This window comes from Haliaeetus leucocephalus, unplaced genomic scaffold, assembly GCF_000737465.1.
Source record: "Haliaeetus leucocephalus isolate CR32 unplaced genomic scaffold, Haliaeetus_leucocephalus-4.0 Scaffold2, whole genome shotgun sequence".
NCBI lineage: Eukaryota > Metazoa > Chordata > Aves > Accipitriformes > Accipitridae > Haliaeetus > Haliaeetus leucocephalus.
In genome coordinates, this window is record NW_010972438.1 from 4,976,345 (window position 1) to 4,996,976 (window position 20,632).

Here is a 20,632-nt window from a genome sequence, read left to right on the forward strand (position 1 = left end):
CCCGCACCTCTCCGGGCGCCGGCCCCGGTAGGTGTTTGTCGGCTGTTCCCGGGCGCGGGGGGAGAGCGGCGGTGAGAGCAGGCGCCGGGTTTCGGGGCTCTGTAACATGGTTTCTCATGTGTGTGTTTTCTTTCTCTCCTCCTCTCCCTCCTCCTCCTCCTCCCGCCGCCTCCTCTCCTCCTCCCCAAACACACACGTACACACACTCACACACGCTTCCCCTCTCCCTCCCCCTCCTCAAGGCCGAAAAGGCAAGCCAAACCTGCAGCCGACGAAGGCTTTTGGGATTGTAGCGTGTGCACCTTCAGGAACAGCGCCGAAGCCTTCAAATGCAGCATCTGCGATGTCAGGAAAGGCACCTCCACAAGGTACGTCCGCACCTTTCGACGCGGCTTTCGCCCCGCGCTGGGCTGCGCCGACTTGTTGATTTTTTTTTTTTTTTTTCCCCCCCTGCTGTTGCCTGGATATCATCGGCTGGTCGCATCCCCCCTTCCCCCCGATGCAGTCCCTTCTGTCCCCGTTCAAAAGCTTGTGGATTTTAAAAATTCTCTTTCAAGCGTTTAATTGGAGTTGGAAGACATGTTTCATGGATGTGGCAGCGACCTGAATCTTTTTGTTGTTCTGTGCTTTTTTGTCACTGATGTACGGGACCTCTTGGAGATCCACAGCCAGCCAGAAACGTTCTGACTGTGGTTTGGGGCAGACGGTTTTCTGTGGTTTGGGTGGAGATTTACCTGTGTTTTCTACAAGAGTAGAAATGATTGAGGATTAGGGAGCGAGAAAGGAAACGGCTGAAACTAAAGATGCCACGGGAACAACAACCCCCTTCCCGAGATGTTGATCTCTCGGTGTCTGTTGTCATCCGAAAGGAATCGGCTTTGTGCTCAGTGTGGGAATGGTGCGGATTTCTGAAAGCTTTAGCTGTCAGGTCTCTCTGATTGCCTTGCGCTGAGTAACTGTGGAAGTCTTTATGAGATGGTGAAGCTGACATACAGTAGTAGTTAATTTAATCTCAGACACCACCACCACCCCCCCAACTTGCACTCTCCCTGTTAATGGGTTCAGAAAGTTTGTCCTGGAAATATCAGTTGGCGCTAAACCAGACATGTGGCGCTCTGCTTTTTCTTTCTTTTTCTGATTTGTTCTACCACGTTGACTTCTGATTTTGTTCATATTGTACCTTCCAAATTTGAGTTCCCGTTGCTTTGCCCTGCCAAGGAAGTAGTCTGTAAGGTTTCTGTTGTGAAAGGCATCATTTTCCTCCTTTGAGTGAAGCAGTGTATTGAGATGCTCTTATCAGCAGGCTGTTTGCATGACTTGGCTGTCTTGACTTGATTGACAAAGGAGGTGAAAGCGTGTTCGGTCGGTTATTGTTCGCACAGTGCTTTAGACAATATGAAGTGCCTACATTTTTAATGGGAGCGTGCTTTTGGGCCATTGAAACTCTCCGAGTTACAGCAACAGAGTGCTGTAGTGCTTCACTGTGTTTTATGATGCATGTCGGTTACAAGTATCTCTACCCTTTTTACAAAATATACAGAGGTGTTGAACTTAAAACAATTTTAAATAGTGTAGTTACAGCATTGAATGAGGTCAAGCTTTTGGGACAGTAGTGTTCTGTATGCACCTAGAGCTGATTTTTCACTCCTTTTGTTCAGTCTCATTTTGTCATGCAACTAAACCTTCACAGCATGCTTGATTTTTGTGGGTTTCTGTTTCCTTGGCTTCCCCTTTGGCTCAGGTGAAACACGTTGATCCTGCAGTCGACTGGTCTTTAACTGTGCTACTACAGCGTGTAGCCTTGCAGCCACCGCAAGTTCTCGCAGCGTCACGTCAGGCATGTGCATGGGTGTTTGTAGGAGGAAAGCCTTAATAAGATGTAGGAGCCCATATGGGTTGTATCTTGTATCAGACTCGATCGTTTTCATTTGGCCACCATGCTGATGTTCGTTTTGAGAGCAGCAGCTTTCTCTTGCATGGCCCCTTTTTTTTTTTAATATATATATATACATGATAATTTTCAAACTGTTTGTTGAGGTAGTAGGATGTTTTGTCTTTTAAAGGGCCATTAAGAGGGATAGCAGTTGCTGATTTCAGGTTAAGAGCTGTAGCCTTACTTGCAGATGTGATTCTCGGGTCTAGAACATTGTACTTCTGTTTAGCTTTTAATGGACCCTTATGAATGGCTTCTAATTTTAATTCATTTAATTCATCAGCTTTCTATTCATTTTTTTCTGCTTTTTAAATTGCTTTTGTTTGTGGAATTTGAGAAAGTATTTAAAATATTCAATGGACCATCATGTCTTCTTGCATATTTACATAATTTATGAATAAATATAACCGAAAGCAGGAGTGATTGAGCGTTGTGAGGGAGCGCTGTATGTTGAGAAGACCTGGGAGGTCAGAGTTCTTTGTTGTGGTATTGCTTTGAGTGTTACAGTATGTGACGTACGAGTCGATGCCGGGGAAATTCTTCAGAATTTTTTAAATAGATGACTGATGTAAAGACACTTAACGAGTTATGATTGATAATTTATTACTTGAAATATAAGGTGTCTGATGAGCTTGACTTTTAAGTTGCAATTTGACAAGTTGATGACACTTTTCCACATTTAAAACTGCCATGCTTCATTAAGGCTTACTTCAATAACACTTATCGGAAATTTGTCAAACTCACTTTTTAAAAAACTCAACAAAGTAGTGAAAGACAGACATCACAGACATCGTGAGGCAACTGATTTTCATCAAATTATCACGTGCAATTACAGTATGCCCAGTTTTTTTTATTAAGATCTGGCATGACCTACTTCCCCCTCCCCCTCCACTGTGAAGCCAGTTTTTTGCTGTAGAATTTACTTTGGCTGATAGATATTCTCTTATTTGAGAGCTAGTTAGGACGTTGGCTAATTCTCACTGTGTGTATATTTTTTCAGACTCGATATAATCTGTTGGTGTGTGGGAGGGGTGGCTGGCAGCAGTTAGGATTTTTACTTTCTCAGATCCAACTATCCCCCTTTCCCTAGGATCTCATAAAAGGAGTTTCAAACGCAGTGAGTTTTAGAGTTGACCTGCCAAGTCAAAATCGCTGTAGATGCTAAACAGTTAAATTGCACCTGAATACTTTTTCAAGGGGCTGTTTATAAATATTTCAGTTGCACTTTTAAATAAAAATGAGGTCAAATGCATCTCAAGAGAATTGGGAGTTGTCGTGCAAAGATTACATTAAACCTGTAGTACTTGCTTGAATACTGGATTTGTTACTGTATGTCACTAACTCCCTTTCCACAACTTTATTCTTGCTATTTTATGGTTAAACTTTTATTACGCTCTATTTAGGCAAGTATGTTGAGTTTTTCTATGGTTTTCCTTCTGCAAGGATCATGGCAAAGATAAGCGATGTTCAACACAATGTTCAGTTGGGCGAGATGACGATTTAACTGGCTAGCTTGGGAGTGAGGCTGGGGTGTATGATACTTTTTTTTTTTTCTTTCCTGGAGGTTTTTGTATTGGTGTAATGGCACAGGGAACTGGTGCTGGCCACCAGTTCCACTTGCGTTCTGCGGCTCTTCTGGTGGTTTGCTCTGGTGTAGTCCACCAGCTCCTGCACACAAGAGAAGGCTTGAATTAAAACTTCTGCTAGGAAGTTGCTCCACAGATGCGTGTTCCCTTCCAATATCCATTACTCCTTCAAATGCAGAAGGAAGGTTTACTTTGGATTTCCTAGGAACGCAAGGGCAGAATTTGGCCTCGGTACTTCCCGTTACGGGGAGCTCTGTGCTCCTTTTTGAGGGTAGATGATGGCTCCCTGCTTCCATTTGTTTTTCTTAATGGTATTCTTGCTCCTCTTCCCTTTTGGTTCTCTGATGGTTTCCGTATGTTGTGTTCCTGTACACCTCTTCTTCTAGATTCCTCTCTTCTCTCAGGCACGACTGTGTAGAGTGTTTCTACACGGGATTGCTTTCAGACAACGTTGTGAAGGAGAGTGTTTCCCCCCTCCCTCTGATTTCACAGAGGTAGTTACTGTTTCCTGAAGCTTTTCTTTTGGATAAATAGGCAAGTGGTGCGATGTGATGGAGCTTTCCTGACGTTAATTTTTCTCTAACTTTAGGATAAGTGCTTTCCTTGTCCGAACTTCACATCCTCTGTCATGAATGTGCCTTGATTAGAGAGAAATGCACTAAAAAAAGTCAGTGGAAGATGCCAGAGCAACAGCTGGATGTCTGACATGCAGATTAACAAAACAATGGGATGTTTTATTACAAAATTAACAAGTTGTAGTGTGTATGTGCTCTGCAAGGCATGCACTTAGTAACCATTTCTGTTGTATCTGTTGCTAATACCTGTATGCCTAAAGCGCAGGATTTGGAGTTTGCATCGAGTGATTTGAACATACTTTCATTGTGGAGCGCTCAAGGAGTGTATGGCCCTAGTGCTTCACTCTTCTGCCATCCTTATTTTTGAGGGGAGGCCCAAGCTGAAACTATTCATCATAATTTTAAAATTAATTTTTTCTTGTGTGGAACAGGTGTCTCGGATAGATACTGCCCTTTGTTCCCCTTCAGTTCTCCAGGAAATTCCTTTGCGTGTTTGCAGGATCTAAGCTAGCACCTTGAAGGATATAAACTACTGTCCATGTCGCCATTGAAAAGCATTCTCTTGTTCTGCATCCAAGCTGAGCTGACCAGAATAGACACCAGATAGTCCTGCTATTCCTGGAATGAGGAATCAGGCTCGTGATCCTGACCTCCATACAACTAATATATGCCCTGCTTATTTGCCATGTATTTATTTGCAGGACTGTTCTAAAAATGCTTGCTATGGTGTGTAGCTGTGGTGTAGGTTGGAAGCAAAGTGGTTTCATTCAGTTCTTTCAAGATAAATAGCTTCACCTGCATTAAGGTGGGTTTTATTTAGCATCATAGCTGGCCTTTAAGTGGGTTATTTTCTATAGAAATTGAGTATGTGACTAGTCCGGAAAAAGCTGTTGTGGAAGAGATGTTGGTGCCTTTACTCTGGAATATTTGTTTTACTAATTGGCCATTTAGATCTATGGTTAAATCATCCCTATTTTCCCCATTGATTGCTGAATTTAAATGGCAGTTGGATCACGTGGAGCGAAGTGTGATCTGTACCAGCCTGGAGTTGTGCCAGTGCTCCATGGGGCCATCCAGATCCCGAGGACGTGCCCCCTCGGGGACTGCTTTGTTGGTAATGGATGGGAACAGTGTAATTCTGCCTAGGTAGTTTTAAGAGCTGGAATGCCCGATACCTATTTGCAAAATGTTTGCCCACATGCAAGGAGTTCTTGAGACCTCTGTTGTCTCAGACCTCGTTTACCAGCACTGTCTAAAAGTAATTAGCTGTTACTTTCTGAATTTGTAGATGAGTACTTTTGCTAAGTCTGGCAAACCCACCAGGGCATAGGAGCTAAGGACAGGAGGAGCCTTTTGTGAACCTAGCATTTTTCAAGCAGACAGTGCTGATGGTTCGCAGCAAGCCCAAAACTCTGGAGCTGTGGTTGTGACACTACGCTAAGTTTGACTTCATCACTTGTGTTGTGGACCCCAGGTGTCTCAGCCACGTGGCTTGGAGTATTGATCCATTATAAACTGACTACTGGTATGGATTCATGCTACACTTCTTTTTAACTAGCATAGAGTTAGTCTGTAAGACTTCATCTGAGCAGATGAGGCTGTTCAGCTTCAGATCAGCTATTAACTGTCATCCTGGTGCAAGCATAACCCTGGCATAAGATCTGTCTTGTACTTTGTCTGTTTGAAAGAAGTAAGAGTTGTGTCCTGATTTGCTCTTTGCTGGTGTTTGGCTCTGGCATTAATTATCTCATTGCCATCACCCCAGGATTTCTCTTGGGTCTCAGCACCGCTGGGAAATCATTCTCAACAGGGAGGATCCTCAGTATTGATGTGCAGCACCAAGACAATACCCCTTTGCTATAGTTGTCAAATTTGGGTGCCTGAAATGCTGCAGATGACAAACACAGTGGGTAGTGTGGTGGCTGCTGTGACTCACTTGGCTTCTAGCACTTCTTGTTTCTGTAGGTCCTATTACGGAATAATAGCTATACCTGTTGTGCTTTTTTATTAGGGAAAAAATAAGTTGATAAATAATATTGTTAAAATAAATAGTAAAATCTTTAGTGTGGATAAGGTGTTAAAATTTTTATGTAGATTACCCATTTGGGTTAAATAATTGTGGGTGGTAGGGTTTAATATTCATCTCTGATTTCTTTTGGAGACTGTATAAAGATCTAATAGATGAACTGTGACACTGAGCGTGTCAATCTATCACTGATAATATGCAGCGTGGATATTATTCATTTTTCCCTTCCTCCATAGACTGCTTTTTTGGGAGACGGGAATCTCAGTCAAAGTATTTATGTGTGTGTAGGAGGAGAGGGCATGCAGCTTTCTTTTATTGCTGTAAACAGACGTTGCATCCACTGGGATACTGACCCCTGGCTCTCAGCAGGTCCTCGTGGGGAACTGGTAGGCAGAGGAATGTGGAGCAACTTTCCCTGCGTGCCTTTCTTAATTGCCCTGATTGTTTCATGTTCCCATCAGCTGGCTGCGGAGGGACTGCTGCATTTGCACGATTGGTGTGTGTAATTGCACACTGATGTGGGTTCATCTTGTAAGTGGAACCGTGCATGAACTGGAAGTAAGAAAGTGTGCAGTGTTGCCTGGAGTAATAGCTGAGAGGAGAGAAGCGTTGGATGCGAAGCATGGTTCTCTGCAGCCACCCTCGGCTCCTGCGGGATCTTGGCTGACTGTCCTGTGCTGCATGTTGGTGTTCCCCAGCAGCTTGTAGTGCTGCGGGGCTCTTTTTTAGCTGAACTGTTAGGTCCCTCCAAAAAAATGCATGAGACCCAAGAGGGATGAAGAGTCAAGAAATGTGCTGTGGGCTAGGTGGATTGTTTTGGCTGGCGACATCCAGGTTTTGTGCTGTAGCTTGGACACCCCTGCCGTAACTCCAGGCTGTTTCACTGCTGCTGATGAATCAGGTGTCACTTGTACTCTGGCTGCTGCGAGACCCACTTTGCGTTAGCAAAGTGAATTAAATGGCTTTGCTGTTGGTAGGCTCACTGTTCTTTGCTGTGCTGCTGCTCCTTTTCTTCCTGCTCCATCAGGCTTGAATGAGCACACAGGTTCTTCCAGGGTCCCTCAGTGAGAAACACAGAAGTTCACGGCACTTCTGGGGAGTCCTGTCGATGTGCAGGAATATGGCAGCAGGGTGAGAGATACGGCTTGCAGAGTGCTCCTGTGTTAGGCAAAGGATGCGCTCTGCTTGTCCTCTATTATGTGCAACTCTCCTTGTCTGTGTAATTCTTCTTACGAGGAAACCCACTGACCTATTTTGTGGGATTTCGAGTGGTTCTGTAGGTTAGTGGGTTCCAGTCCCACAATGTAGGTCACTTGCAAGGTGCACTGGAGTTTCGTAATGCATAGCTCTGACCTGAAATAAGATTCATACAGACTCTCTCTGTGGCTGTGTGTTGCAGCTGTACTTTATGTCTCTCTTTGGACCGGCCTCCTTCTTCACAAGATAGAAGGAGAAACGTGGGCGTTTCCAGAGGGAAGGGGTCTTACAGGTGCGTTTGTGAGTATTTATTGAAAGTGTGCTTGTTTCAGACAGGTAAGGGCAAATTATCGTTATTGCCATTTCATATTTATTAAGGACACAGCAAAAAAAGCAGACTGTGAATACTGAGTAACTCGTACATGCTACCCGAAGCAGATGTCCAGGATTACACAATACGACAGAAATAATGTGGAAATGCCTCCATTACATTTATGTAAGTTCCTTTTACAGCTGACACATGCTAAATACATTGATTGTCTCTTTGTGCAGACAGATTTTCTTTACATCAACCAGAACTCCTTTCACACTTCTTTGGTACATCTGGAGGTACGACCAAATCCTTAACTTGCTCTTCCCATAAGCCAGCTATTAATTAGGAGCATGTTCTTTATAGCAGAGTGCTAATTGGTACATCAACAAATTCACTGCCTGTTAAACATGCGAAAGATTGTAATTCTGACTGGCTCAAATATAAACGAGAGGGAAAAGCATCACTTCTCCTTGCTGGCCTGGTGGATTTTGTTTGACTGTTCACTAACGTGGTATCTTCAGAGTCAGGTGAATGTCAACTCCTTCCCAGAAAAAAACAAAATGAACCGGCTAAAACTGAGCATTGTTTTGATAGCATTTTGTTATTGAAGTGCTGCCTGTGTTTCTGAAAGTTAAAAGTACACACACAGCCAATTTTCTGTTAAGTAATACTGGAAATGCATGAGAAAAAGGAGTTACAGGGATCTAAAGTATGGATTGTGAAACCAGGAGGCCTGATTTTGAACTGTATGTGGTCTTACTTGAGACGCTGGCCTCGGATTGTGGAATAAGCCCCTATACTACAAGGATCAAAGTACTAAATTTGTAATTATGTTCTTTACTGCAGAAGTAGAAGTCTTGTAATAGTTGAATTGATTTTAACCTTCTAACTGATAAACATTTTGAACCATACATTTTATGGCAATTTCCCGAGAGCTGAAATGCTCCATATTTAAGTAAGCACAGTGTATGCTTTCTGTCAGTTGCTATATGGAGGTGCAGACTTCCAGAAACTATATTTACAATTTACATAGGAATATGGACGTGGCGACATGGACAGTGGGATTGAGTGCACCCTCAGCAATTTTGCCGATGACACCAAGCTGTGTGGTGCGGTCGACAGGCTGGAGGGAAGGGATGCCATCCAGAGGGAACTTGACAGGCTGGAGAGGTGGGACCGTGCGAACCTCGTGAAGTTCAACAAGGCCAAGTGCAAGGTCCTGCACATGGGTCAGGGCAACCCCAAGCACAAATACAGACTGGGTGATGAGTGGATTGAGAGCCAACCTGAGGAGAAGGACTTGGGGGTGTTGATTGACAAGAAGCTCAACATGACACAGCGATGTGCACTTGCAGCCCAGAAAGCCAACCGCATCCCGGGCTGCATCAAAAGCAGCGTGACAGCAGGTCAAGGGAGGTGATTCTCCCCCTCTACTCCGCTCTGGTGAGACCCCGCCTGCAGTACTGCATCCAGATCTGGGTCCCCCAACATTAGGAGGACATGGACCTGTTGGAGCGAGTCCAGAGGAGGGCCACGAAGATGATCAGAGGGCTGGAGCACCTCTCTTTTTAGAGCAGCCTTCCAGTACCTAAAGGGGACCTACAAGAAACCTGGAGAGGGACTTTTTACAAGGGCATATAGTGATAGGACAAGAGGCAATGGCTTTAAACTGATAGAGGGTAGATTTAGATTAGATGTAAGGAAGAAGTTCTTCCCTGTGCGGGTGGTGAGGCACTGGAACAGGTTGCCCAGAGAAGCTGTGGCTGCCCCATCCCTGTAAGTGTTCAAGGCCAGGTTGGATGGGGCTTTGAGCAACCCGGTCTAGTGGAGGGTATCCCTGACCATGGCAGGGGGGTTGGAGCTTGATGATCTTTAAGGTCCCTTCCAACCCAAACCATTCTATAATTCTATGTTCAGGAGTTCTAGAAACTTTAGTTTGAGGATCTTACCAGGTTGGTTGTCTTTAAATGGAAGCAAAACAAGTCAGTTTTGGATTCTGTTTAGGGCTAAACAAGGAATAAATGTTTAGACGTGTTTTCTCAAGCAGATTGTTCTTTGGGATGCATTGCTCGTAATGTGCAGAGGTGCTAAGTGAGACAAAATATTTTGCCTGAGATAAAACTGCCTTCTTCAGATTTATATTGTTGAGTAGACAGACATGAGACTGATCATAATCTGAAATATTTTTCCTGAACTAAATTATTTTTGTGCATGTGGAACTATGTCCAGGTAATTCGTCTGGAACTTAACATGGTCGGATTGGGGAGGTGGACGGAGGCTGTAGAAGTACTAGGATTTGTTGACTTCAGTGATGTTGTAAAGTTAATCAGAATGCTGCCTGATGAGTGAGCGTGGGTTACCCCCCGCACCCCGGTCCCAAATGTACAGCCTTTTTTAAATTATAGGGGTAGTTCTTAATTGAATAGCATTGCTCCCTTTAAAATTTTTTATTATCTGTGTACTAAATAAATACATGGAAGGATTTGTATTTTCTTTCACTTCTATCTGTAGATGTCAATGGGGATAGTATGATGTTTATGTGATTTGAGCCTGTGTAAAAGAGGCTGGAATTCACCCTTTAGCAAATCAGCTAGCTAAATATCCTCAGGTTGCCATTTTTAAATCTGTATGATTGTATCCACTGTCTGTGGATTGTCTGTTTTAATTTGATCAAGAAATTTATGTCTATGGTAGGTGTTTCATTCCTTTGTTTAAAAAAAAAAATCATCTAGGTTAGCAGAAGGACATAAATCTTACTTGTCCTGGTTTGACGAAGCATGCATATATGTTCAGGTTGTTGGAAATCCGTGTTTCTGCTGAAACATTTGGCTCTAATTATATGTCTTGGAGCTCTTATTCTGAAAGTGCTTTCCCTGTTTTTTTCGGAAGTGGTACTGAGCACTTTCTCTTCCCTGAGATGAGATTTCAGTAAGAGAGGCAATACATTGATGGACGATGGCCCTGTGATGGAGTCAATCAGCCAGTGCAGTCATTTGTCTCCTGGGGATACAGGGTAGAGCACATCATTAGCAGCAGAAAGGGAGGCTTTTCTCTGTAATGCTAATAGGGTGAGGAAGCTCTGGTTGGTGCCTGTTTGCTGCTATTGCTGAGTTATTACAGGTGCCTTGTGGAGAAAGAAAACTGTTTTCATTTGTTACCTGTAACAGTCATGGGTGTGGATCAATTTAACAAAAATACTTAATAAGCTCTAGGAAGTGTTTCCAGTTCAGCGTGGTATTAGCAATTTGTAAACCTATATTGCCTAAAATTGCTTGTCGTAAAAATGGTGAATTATTTTGGGGGAATTATGTACATTTTGTTGGTTTTGCACACAAGTAGCTTGACTTGTGTAGGAAAGATTGGCAGCTGCCTGATGCCAGCGTGGGATTTGAAGGACGGTATGTCTTAATTGGAGGAGAAACGTTGAAAGCGAAGCTGGTGGGTTGCAGAAGTTACTCTAATAGTGTCTCACGGCATCGGGTTTCCATCAAAGCAAAGGGCAAAGCACACGGTAGCGACGGCGGGTGGCTCGTCCGAGGGACGGCTGGGTGCCATGCTGTTGTGCGGTGACAGTAATAAATCAGCTCAAAGGTAGCTTGGTGTGCTCCAGCTGGGGGGCATCATCCAGCTTTGACCAGGGAGGGTGAGTTAACCTGCCGGTGGCTCTTCCTCCATGGCTGCTTTGCTCCTTTCTGGGCTCTTTTCTCTCTGCGGAGGTGGTATAGTGGTGGTCCCACTGGGAACGAGCATGGGCTTGCCCCAGGGTGGGCAGGAGCGCTCTGCTTACGGCATACAGGGCTGCAAACCTTGTATAAGCAGTATCTTGGTGTCCAGAGATGGTTAATTCCCATGTGACACGTAATGAAACTGTGAATGTTGGCAGAAAAGCGTTATTCTGGATGGCTGGTGGGTGTTTCTGTGTACCTGCCAGCGCTGCGAGGGGGAGGTGGCACCCAGGGCAAAGTCCCTACCACATATGGCTTATAGGAGGTTAAGTTAATTTTTGGAAAACACTTGGAAGTTCTGAAATGTCTTCTTAAAAACTGCACATGAAGTCAGACTTAAAAAACAATGTTTATCTTCCTTTCTCTGAACTGTATAGATAATCGTTTAAAAATAAGAGCAAGGGCAGCAAGAAAGCAAATGATGATACAACTGCTGGAACGGCCTGGTGGGTAGGCTTCGTACACTTCGTTTCACTGTCATGTACAGTGATGTCTTTGCTCCTAAAGCACCAGAGGAATGGCACAGCTGTGTGCTGTATGGGTACTAAAGGCATGGGATTGTGAAGAGTTGCACAATTTGACATGTGGGTTAGCAGAGTGAGGAACATGCTTAATCATGGGTGTGGGAATACAGTACTCTGGCAGCAATTAAGAGTCATTAATTAGAAGTACTTATTACCGGATGTGACTCAAGTTAGTTGTAAGTTGCTTAACTTCTGAGGTCAAGAAGATCTAATGCATCTGAGACGTGCATTATAAGTGTCCATGGGACTATGGGGCTATCCACAGGGACAGTCTGTAATACCAGAGCTCAAACTGTGAAATTTTGAGGTTCATTAAATGACTTACTGACAGTGACCATTTTGCAGCACCTCTACAAGCTGGGAACCATGCATGTGCATTCAGAAGTTTAGACCTGTGAGGGGTTTGTTAAGGCTTCTAGGTTGCATTGGCTGGGAACGTGCAAGTGTGTGCTGGGAATTTATGCTGCTGTGCTGAGACTCACTATTATTCAACCAGCGTTCAAAGAGGCGATAGTGAAACTTTATGATAACCAAAAGCTTCCCTGTCTGTATGAAGAGGATGACTTTTTTCCAATTACAAATTAATCAATTGATACAAAAATCAACAATGAACAGGGCAGTGCAACATCGTGCCTGTATGCTGCCTACCTAGCCCACAGATGCATGGGAGATCACACCTTCATGTTCAGTGTATGTGTTTATAAAGATGTAAAATGTGAGGATAGTCTCACTGCTTGTGCTTGGAAGAGGCATTACGTCTGCCAACGGCCAGGCATGTCAAGCAAGTTGTGGAAAATGGTCTGTAATAAGGTACCTGTTAAAATTCTGTGCCAGTTCTCAGGGTTTTTCCTAATGTGCAGGGAGAGTGAGGGATAACACCTAGCAGTAGTTTGTTTTTATTTCCATCTCTAGTTTTTCCCCTCATGCTTTTTTTTTTTTTTTTGCATCGTAAGCCAGACTGACTTTCCCGCTGGCACTCTGAATTCAAAGCGATGAAATTGTACAGCTATGTACTACACTTGTTTTTTTAAAAGCTTGTTAGAAGCATGAGTGCCTTTTTTTTTTTTGTGTGTGTGTTTTTACACGAAGGCATACAGTGTACGGAACAGGTTTACTTAGTCACGGGTGTGGGCATACGGACGCTGTGCTAAGAAATTAGCTTAATAGCAATTGGTTGCTTTATTTCTGGGTGTGCTAGCATTTGCAATTCCGTCTTGGTTTGACAGGTAGTTGACGCATGTGGAGAATGTGACCTTTTGCTCTTTGCATTGATTTTTCTGAATCGTGTCCAGAGGCTGCAGAAGTCAGTGCAGCAGTTTTGTCAGCTGCAAGGGCTGGATCAGGCCTCCGAGACCAATGTCTTGAGAAGAAAGGAATAAGTTGATGTGAAACTTAACATGGTTATCCTCTGTGATCTTGCTTTGTTCCAAGACTATTTTTTTGCAGGGAGATGTTTTTAATAGATAAAAAAGAATTGAGAAATGGGTTGTATTGTATAAAGCCCTAAATGACACTCAGGGGAAGAACTTGGTCTGTCTGCATAAGCAGAGGACTCAGACCACTCGTTGCTCTCAGTTGTCCTCGAGCCTCTAAAGTTTGAACGGGGCTGAGACTGATAAAACTTTGGATTTGGTTGTTTTGTGGTTTTTTAAAGTGTCATAGATGGTGAACAAACATTGTCTTGTTTTTAAGCAGAAAGAAACAAAATACCCAGGAAGTCCAACGTATTCACCGAATTTTGCAGGGCTGTAGTTCTCAGTGAGTCTCATCTGTCTAAAGTTTAGTCTTTCTACTGCCAACTGTATAAAAATCTTGGTTTTGATGTTAGTGTACAAATATGCTAGTCTTCATATACTTATGTGCTCACTTGGATCAAAAAGATTATATTCCTTCTCCATGGAGTTGTATCTATGCCTCTGCTTATATAGCCAGCGGATTATTAGTAGGTAAGATGGGTCGATTATCAGTGTCTTGCTGCTTTTCCTCCCTGCTCTAGTTTGGAGTATTATCGTTAGCAGCTTTTAAAGTAAGGTTCCTCCTGGAAGAATTTCTGGCTCAAGGCAGAAGAAGTTTTCTTACCAGTTCTGAACTACTGGGACTATTGTCTTTTTTGAAATCCTATTCATCGTTTCACAAAACTGTTACAAGTACATCTTGAATCATGCGTAGCCTGAAGAATATCCTGGGGGTAGGGAGACATAAATAATTGTTTAATTGGGCTGCTCTGCTCGGTAGCTTATATCATGTTGAGTATTTGGAAAGGACTGATTTTATTTAGTGTTTTACTGTAACAGAAATTCTCTGAGTCCTAAGCTGAGCATTTATCTTAGTGAAATTTAATATGGTGTTAAGGAAGACACACAAATGTGTTTTGACTTAAGCTTTTAATTTGTAAATAAAAACGTTGCAGATCTCTCACCTTTCAAATGTTTGGTAATTATGCTAACTAAAGTCTTACAAGGAAAACAACATCCTATTGGAAGGAAAAAACTTTGTGATTAACACTTACAAATAGTTAATTACTATTTTTATATTTCATTAGATTTATGAAAAAACATGTTTTAATTGGTTGTTAACAGAGATGGCAAACGTCTGAGTAATATATCAATGTTGTTTTAATAAAGAATACATTGATATTCACCTAAAAATTCACTTTTAACATCCAGCTCTTAGGCTTAAAATGAATGTGAAACTTTGCTTTTTATACTCCAGGAAAACATGCTCTTGTGCTCAAAACACACAGCAAAAGCAATCTCATGAAAATCAGAATAATAGAGTACAGCCATTGCAAAATATCATTACAATAGTTAAGTAATTATCCCGCTGCATGACTTAGCAAGAGGATAAATAATGCATGTAGAATTGTGTTGGAGCTTGCAAGGAAGATTCATGCTGGCAGAGTGGATGGGAAGGGTGAAGGCAGAGCACATATCCGAGGAGGGGGTCTGCTGGGTTCGGTAGCTGATGACTGAAACCTTTCAGTGCCTGTGATGAAAAAAAGATGCTCAAGAAACCTGATTTTCTGCTTTTCTTATAATTTCAAGATGGCCTTTGGGAAGAAATCTTCCTTTGCTGTGTTAGTACAGCTTGACTCCTGCTGCTTCTTGGAGCTGCCCAGCCGGTCTTGGATGGGTGGATGTTTGGCTTTGGGGTGCGAGCACAGCCATCCTTTGGGGGATTGCCTTTCGGAGTGGCGGAGCAGGCACCTGGCAGGGTCCAGCTGTGCTGCTGCCTTCCCTGGGGAGCTCTCGAAGGGTGGGAAATTCCCAAGACAGCACTGCCTCAGGGTGCTGATCCCAGCGGCTTGCTGCCTCACCTGGTCCACCGCTCTTAACTTCGCTGTATTTCACCTATATTCTGTGTGTTACTGCTCTATAGGTCTGGGCTGCTCCTCATCTGCTGTTCACTGGGCTGAGAGAGCCGCTTAGCGCATTAATGCAAGGCTTGGAGTCCCATCGGCAGCGTGTCCCAGCCCCTGACTGAGCTGTGAGTCTGGTCAGCAGGAATATTGGCTGTTTTGTCAGTGGACAGATGAGGGTTTTGATTTTTCCTCCTTTCAGCTAGAACTGAATACTCTGAATCTGTCAGTTGCTGTCAAGAGGATTGTACTTTGGATTAGTGAGCTACTGGAATCAGTTTGAATCACTGCAGTTAAAAGCATGCTGAACAGCGGTGCAATTAATAGTTATATAATGTCATCAACAAGCTTAGGGAATTAGAATGTAACCTGGAAAGAAATACAGCCCCATGCAATCCCTGTATCGCCTAAGGACCACCATGCATTTAAGGGATGATGTCTTTCTTCATGGGGCCGTTACGGTCAGGGCAGGTTTGTTGCTGTTGTGTTGGTTCCATCGCAAGACGTATAGAAGCACCTTTCTCTGCCTTTCCCCTTCCTTTCTTTTTCTTTGATGTCTTTCTCATCAGGACCTGATCAAACCAAGAATGCTGCTCACTATAGGCTTATTGGAGCTGCTATTTGCTTCTGTGATGGCAGAAATCTTCAATTACTGTGTAATTGTGGATGCTGCGTGAAATAACTCTTCAGCTCGTGAGAATAATATGCATTTTTGTTGTTGATTTTTTTGAATAGAAATTTCAGGGGAATTATGCAATACCTTTCTGGTATACAGTACTAGTAAAACTCTGTCAGCCCTTTACCACTTGTGTTTTTTAGGGAAGCTGAAATGGTTGTTGAGATTTCCAAAGTAGTTTCTGTTTTGTGACAAGCTTGAACTTGTCTGGAAAAGCTGTGTATTTCAGCAAGGCAGCAGATGAGACTGTGCGCCTGAGACCTCCCATCTTGTAGGTATTGAACTGGAGGTGTAATGCCTTCAAGTTGTTTATATTAACTTCTGTGAATACCTTAAGCACACAGACACGGTGATCAAAATTCTGAGGTGTTGCTGTAATTCCATATGAGTTTGATTAAAAATGTAATTATTAATGTAAAAATGTAATTAATGTAATTATTATTCCCTTGGCTGGCTGAATGCTTCAGTTGTCTTAAACCCTTACACTCCAACTTTTAAAAATATTTTTTTCTCTTAGTTGGCGTGTAGATATGGCACTTAGGGACATAGTTTAGTGGTGGACGTCGCAGCAATAGGTTTACGGTTGGACTCCATGATCTATTTCAAAGGTCTTTTCCAACCTAAATGATTCTATGAAAAAGGGAGAATTATGCTGGTACAGAACTTGTTATTTCTGTTTCTAAAAAGGTACCTTATCAAATGTATTGATTGGTGATTAATTAGAAAGTAAGTCTTATGTCTAAAAAGAGCAACTTTATATTGAAATGTGGTATTACTGCTAAGCAAATGTAAGACTGCCTGCCATCAAGTTTTGTATCTACATTGCTTCCCTGAGTGTCAGTTTACTCAATATTCTCAATGCCATTGACCTTCGATAATTAAGAAGAAAGTGTGCTGTTCTGAGGAGATAAATGCAGCTTATGTTTGGAATGTGGCTGATTAGCTCAGTTGTGAAAGTGTAATTTTATGTCTGTAGTTTCTGGCAGGATGGATGCTGCCTTTGCAAAACTTGATGTCCCTCTTTTCTGCTCCTTGATACCCAGTTGAAGTTGCTGGTGAAAATTTCCCAGGACTCCAAGATCTGAAACTTGCAATGGACCTCTTCAATGTTCAATGAAAATGAATTTAAACTAATATGGGCTTCTTTTACTTACAGAATCACTTTTTCACTTTCAGCCTATTTCCAGTGCAAATACAAGGCTGCAGGTGTGCACCGGCTGGGGATTTTTGATTCCTGGCCAGTGCGGTGCCTGGAGCAGGGGTTGGCGCACGTGGACTTTGCTCTTCCAAGACAGGGTTGGTGTCAGCGTTGGTTGTTGAGAGCTGGAGCACACCACGGCCGCCAGCACTGTGTGCTGTGGGATGAGCGGGGATTAGAGAAACACCAGTGGGGAGAAAAGGCCAAACCATAAAAGCAAGAACGAACTAAGGAGAAGCAAAATTTTTTCAGGCTTGTGAAAATTACTTGTCAAAATTTGAAGGTAGGGGAGTGGTGGGCACTGGGGTCTGCTTGCCGAATGCCTTGCTCTTTTATTTTTCTCTGTGCTGCCACTTGGGCTTCATTTTTGACTTCTGTGTTTGCTCTCCATGAGTTACTTGGACCATTTGTGACTTAAAAAACATGCTTGTTTACAGTGCGAGGGCTGTTTGTTTTTAAAAGATCTCCATGATGATCAGTCAGTTGTGTGGTATTTTGGTGTGCTTTTTTTCTTAGGTTAGCTTTGCCAGATGAGATGCTCTACTGCTATATTCGTGCTGGCACAGTACTCTGGGCTGAAGATGGCTAATAAAGTTGCATTTTGGGTGGGGCTTTTTGTTTGGTGTTGGGTTTTTTATAAAACTGATTTACTAAAACGGTCTTAGGACTAGAAGGTATCCAAACCAAATCACAGCTTTATAAGCGTAACTGCATCAATGCTGTCTTGTGTTGGGGAGTTTTTTGGTTTCTTTGTTATAGCTGGTGTCAGCCTCTTTGCTTTCTTTAAGAGATGGTACTGTGGTGGTAAATTGTGTATTTTACCAGGTTGTCTTCTGTTAATACATAATGGAGCACTGTTCCTGATGGGATCTTTGGGTGCTGATGCAATGTCAATAATTATCAGGAAGATTTGGGATGGCATGTGATTTTTACAGACTCTTTGCTTTTGAAGCCAAATCTGCAGCCTTGAAAATCTTGGGGACTTTGTAATTCCCCCCCTACCCCCAGGTAGTATTTATTTGGGGAAATTGCATAATACTTATTATGTAAGCAGTCTCTTTTCAGCTACTGTGTAAAGTGTATTACAGAAAAAAGTGTAATTTATTTTCTTTTAAATTCAGGCAGCAAGTGGCACAAAATAAATCCCACAAGTGAGATGGTTTAATGAAGAGAGGTTTTAATAATGGTTGTATTCTGTTTATAACAGAGGCAAGGCAGAACTGAACATGGCTCCAACAAATGTTCACACCTGTTTCCACAAAGAAATTTGATTCCCACCATGCATCTGATTCTGAGAAATGGTGATTGAGTGGACAGACTGTGTTGTGGATAAAATCAACATAGGTCTATTAAATTGGAACACATTTTTCCTGGAATATTTATAGTAAACTATGTTTTACGTGAAATCTATCCATACCTTACTTTACAACATCTCATTTAATTATTTACTGCTTACACTAAGTTCTAGGTCCTTTTTCACAAGTCTGTGCATGTCCTCAAATAACTCATGTTGTAGACATCTCTCCTTTTCCTTTGCAGGCTGGTGCATGGTCTTGTTTCTGAGTTTCCCTGAGAGTCTGGTTTTAAAAAAGCAGGAGTTGATACAGTGGAGTATTGCTGGGCTTGTAGGAGGACACAAGCCCTCATCCCCTTTGCACATTCTGTGCGTGCAGGCAGGACGGGCAAGGCTTGGACTCCACCACGTTAAAATATGGTCTGGCTGCTTCCCAGTCTCAGGGGCCTTACAGGTTTTTACATTCAGGTTTTAGCTGTGTGCCTTGAGTATATCTGTTTAGTTGCGAAAGTGTTGTTTCATGTAGTATGTCTGAGTGGAAGAGTTACTTGCTCAAACAAGAGAGACTTAAAATGAAGCTGTTAATTGTCACAGCCAGTGACTTTTTTCTGTGTGTTGCTGCCAACTGAGAGCACTTTAAACTCATGTCCAAGGTATGAGAAGACCCACACGTCTTATCTGCACCTCCCCGAGTAAGGAAAGCAGTCATTCAGTTATTCTCTATAATTACTGTACTTCAGTGGGTAGGCAGGTGTTAATTATTCAGTCTCTTTCACTGTCCCTTACTTTTCCAGGAGTGTTTGCCTACCAGTCTCCTGCCATCGCCTCTGTCCTGAGGCATCAGGGATGATCCGTACCCGCTGTAATGGGTGGGCTACTCCTAACAATTGTGAAAAGGGGGGAAGTTTAGTAAGTACGAAAATCAGTCCAGCTGATGTAAAAATATCTTACCCAGGTTGAAAGAGATGCTGTGATTGCAGTAGTGTGTGAAGCATTTAGAATAAGTTGTCCAGTGTTGCGTGGTTGCCCTGAAAGCAGGCTTGCAAGTCTGAGGGTCTGTTTTTTTTAACTACATGAGGTTGGTTTAGACTAAGCTTATATCTTCCTGTAGAAATTGTTGAACTTAAACCAGCAGACCATCACGACCCTAGTACTGCTGTTGCTGCTGCTTTCTGTAAAATGCAGTTGTAGGTATTGCAGTATCCAAAAGGTTTACTCATCGCTGAACACTTGTAACCCAGGCAAGTTGTTTGTGCACCTGTGTACAGAGTGGAGGGTGTGTACGTATGGGATTAAAATAGTTTAACTGCACGGAGAGCTTTGCTGGTCTGTAAAATTCTGAAAAAAAACCTTAACAAGTCTGTTACGAGAATGATTTTTCTCTTGTGAATGGACGAGAGGGGAGTAAGTGACCTGAAGTTCTTGCTGATATTAAAAAAAAAAAGAAATACAAAAGAGGATTTTGTTGCTGGAACCTGTCTTCTAAAAGTGGTGGATGAGCGTGCCTGTGAAGCTGCTGTGGTGGTTTTATTTGTTTTTGAAGCAGGGAAGAAATAAATTGTGAAAGGCCTGAATCCTGGTTTTGCAGTGGGTACTGTGCGTGGGCATGCTTTGTCTGCTGCTCATTAATGGGCCAGCTTCATTAGACTTGATGTTTCGAGGTTCTTTTTATAAGCTTATCAGGTATTTTATGTCACTACATGTCAGTCGTTGAAATGGTAGCCTTTAAGACACAACATCTGTTAAATTAAAAATCCACTTTTCTGAAAAAACACTTTCTCTTGGTGACCTCTTACCAAATACTTTGATAGCAGTCTGTTTTGGTGAAACTCTTGTTTTAGCTGCTCCTGTAAAAAGACCTTTACTCAAGAGGAGCAGGGGGACTGTTGGTACAGCATGGTGATGGAAAAGCACTGTTGAGGCTGAAGGTGTATCCACACAGTGAATGCAGGTGTGGCTGTAGAACAATTCGTGACGATGCTAAAGGCAGCGTGCCGCAGGACCTGTATGCCCTCCTGCCAGTGTGATTCCCGTTTCAGTCCATGCTGTGTCCCCGACCATCAAGTCCTTGCTGCTCATTTTGCCCCGTGGGACAATTGCTGCTTTATTTTGCTGTCAAAACGCCGGCTTTCTGTGGAAATCCCTGTAGAAGAGCTCTACTGTTGATGTCAAAATGAGCATCTTTGCAAAGGGTGTTCAGTATCCAGGTTTCCTGCTCCCAGTATGT

The 20,632-nt window shown here is 42.8% G+C and overlaps 1 protein-coding gene across 1 annotated transcript in view; it reads left to right on the forward strand.

Moving 5' to 3' along the window:
* Positions 1-106: 106 nt before the first annotated feature.
* RYBP (RING1 and YY1 binding protein) overlaps positions 107-20,632 on the forward strand; it is a 44,284-nt gene continuing 23,758 nt past the window's right edge. The window contains 2 exon segments of the mRNA XM_010570582.1: positions 107-148; positions 151-368. Coding sequence (XP_010568884.1) covers positions 107-148; positions 151-368 — 260 coding nt within the window.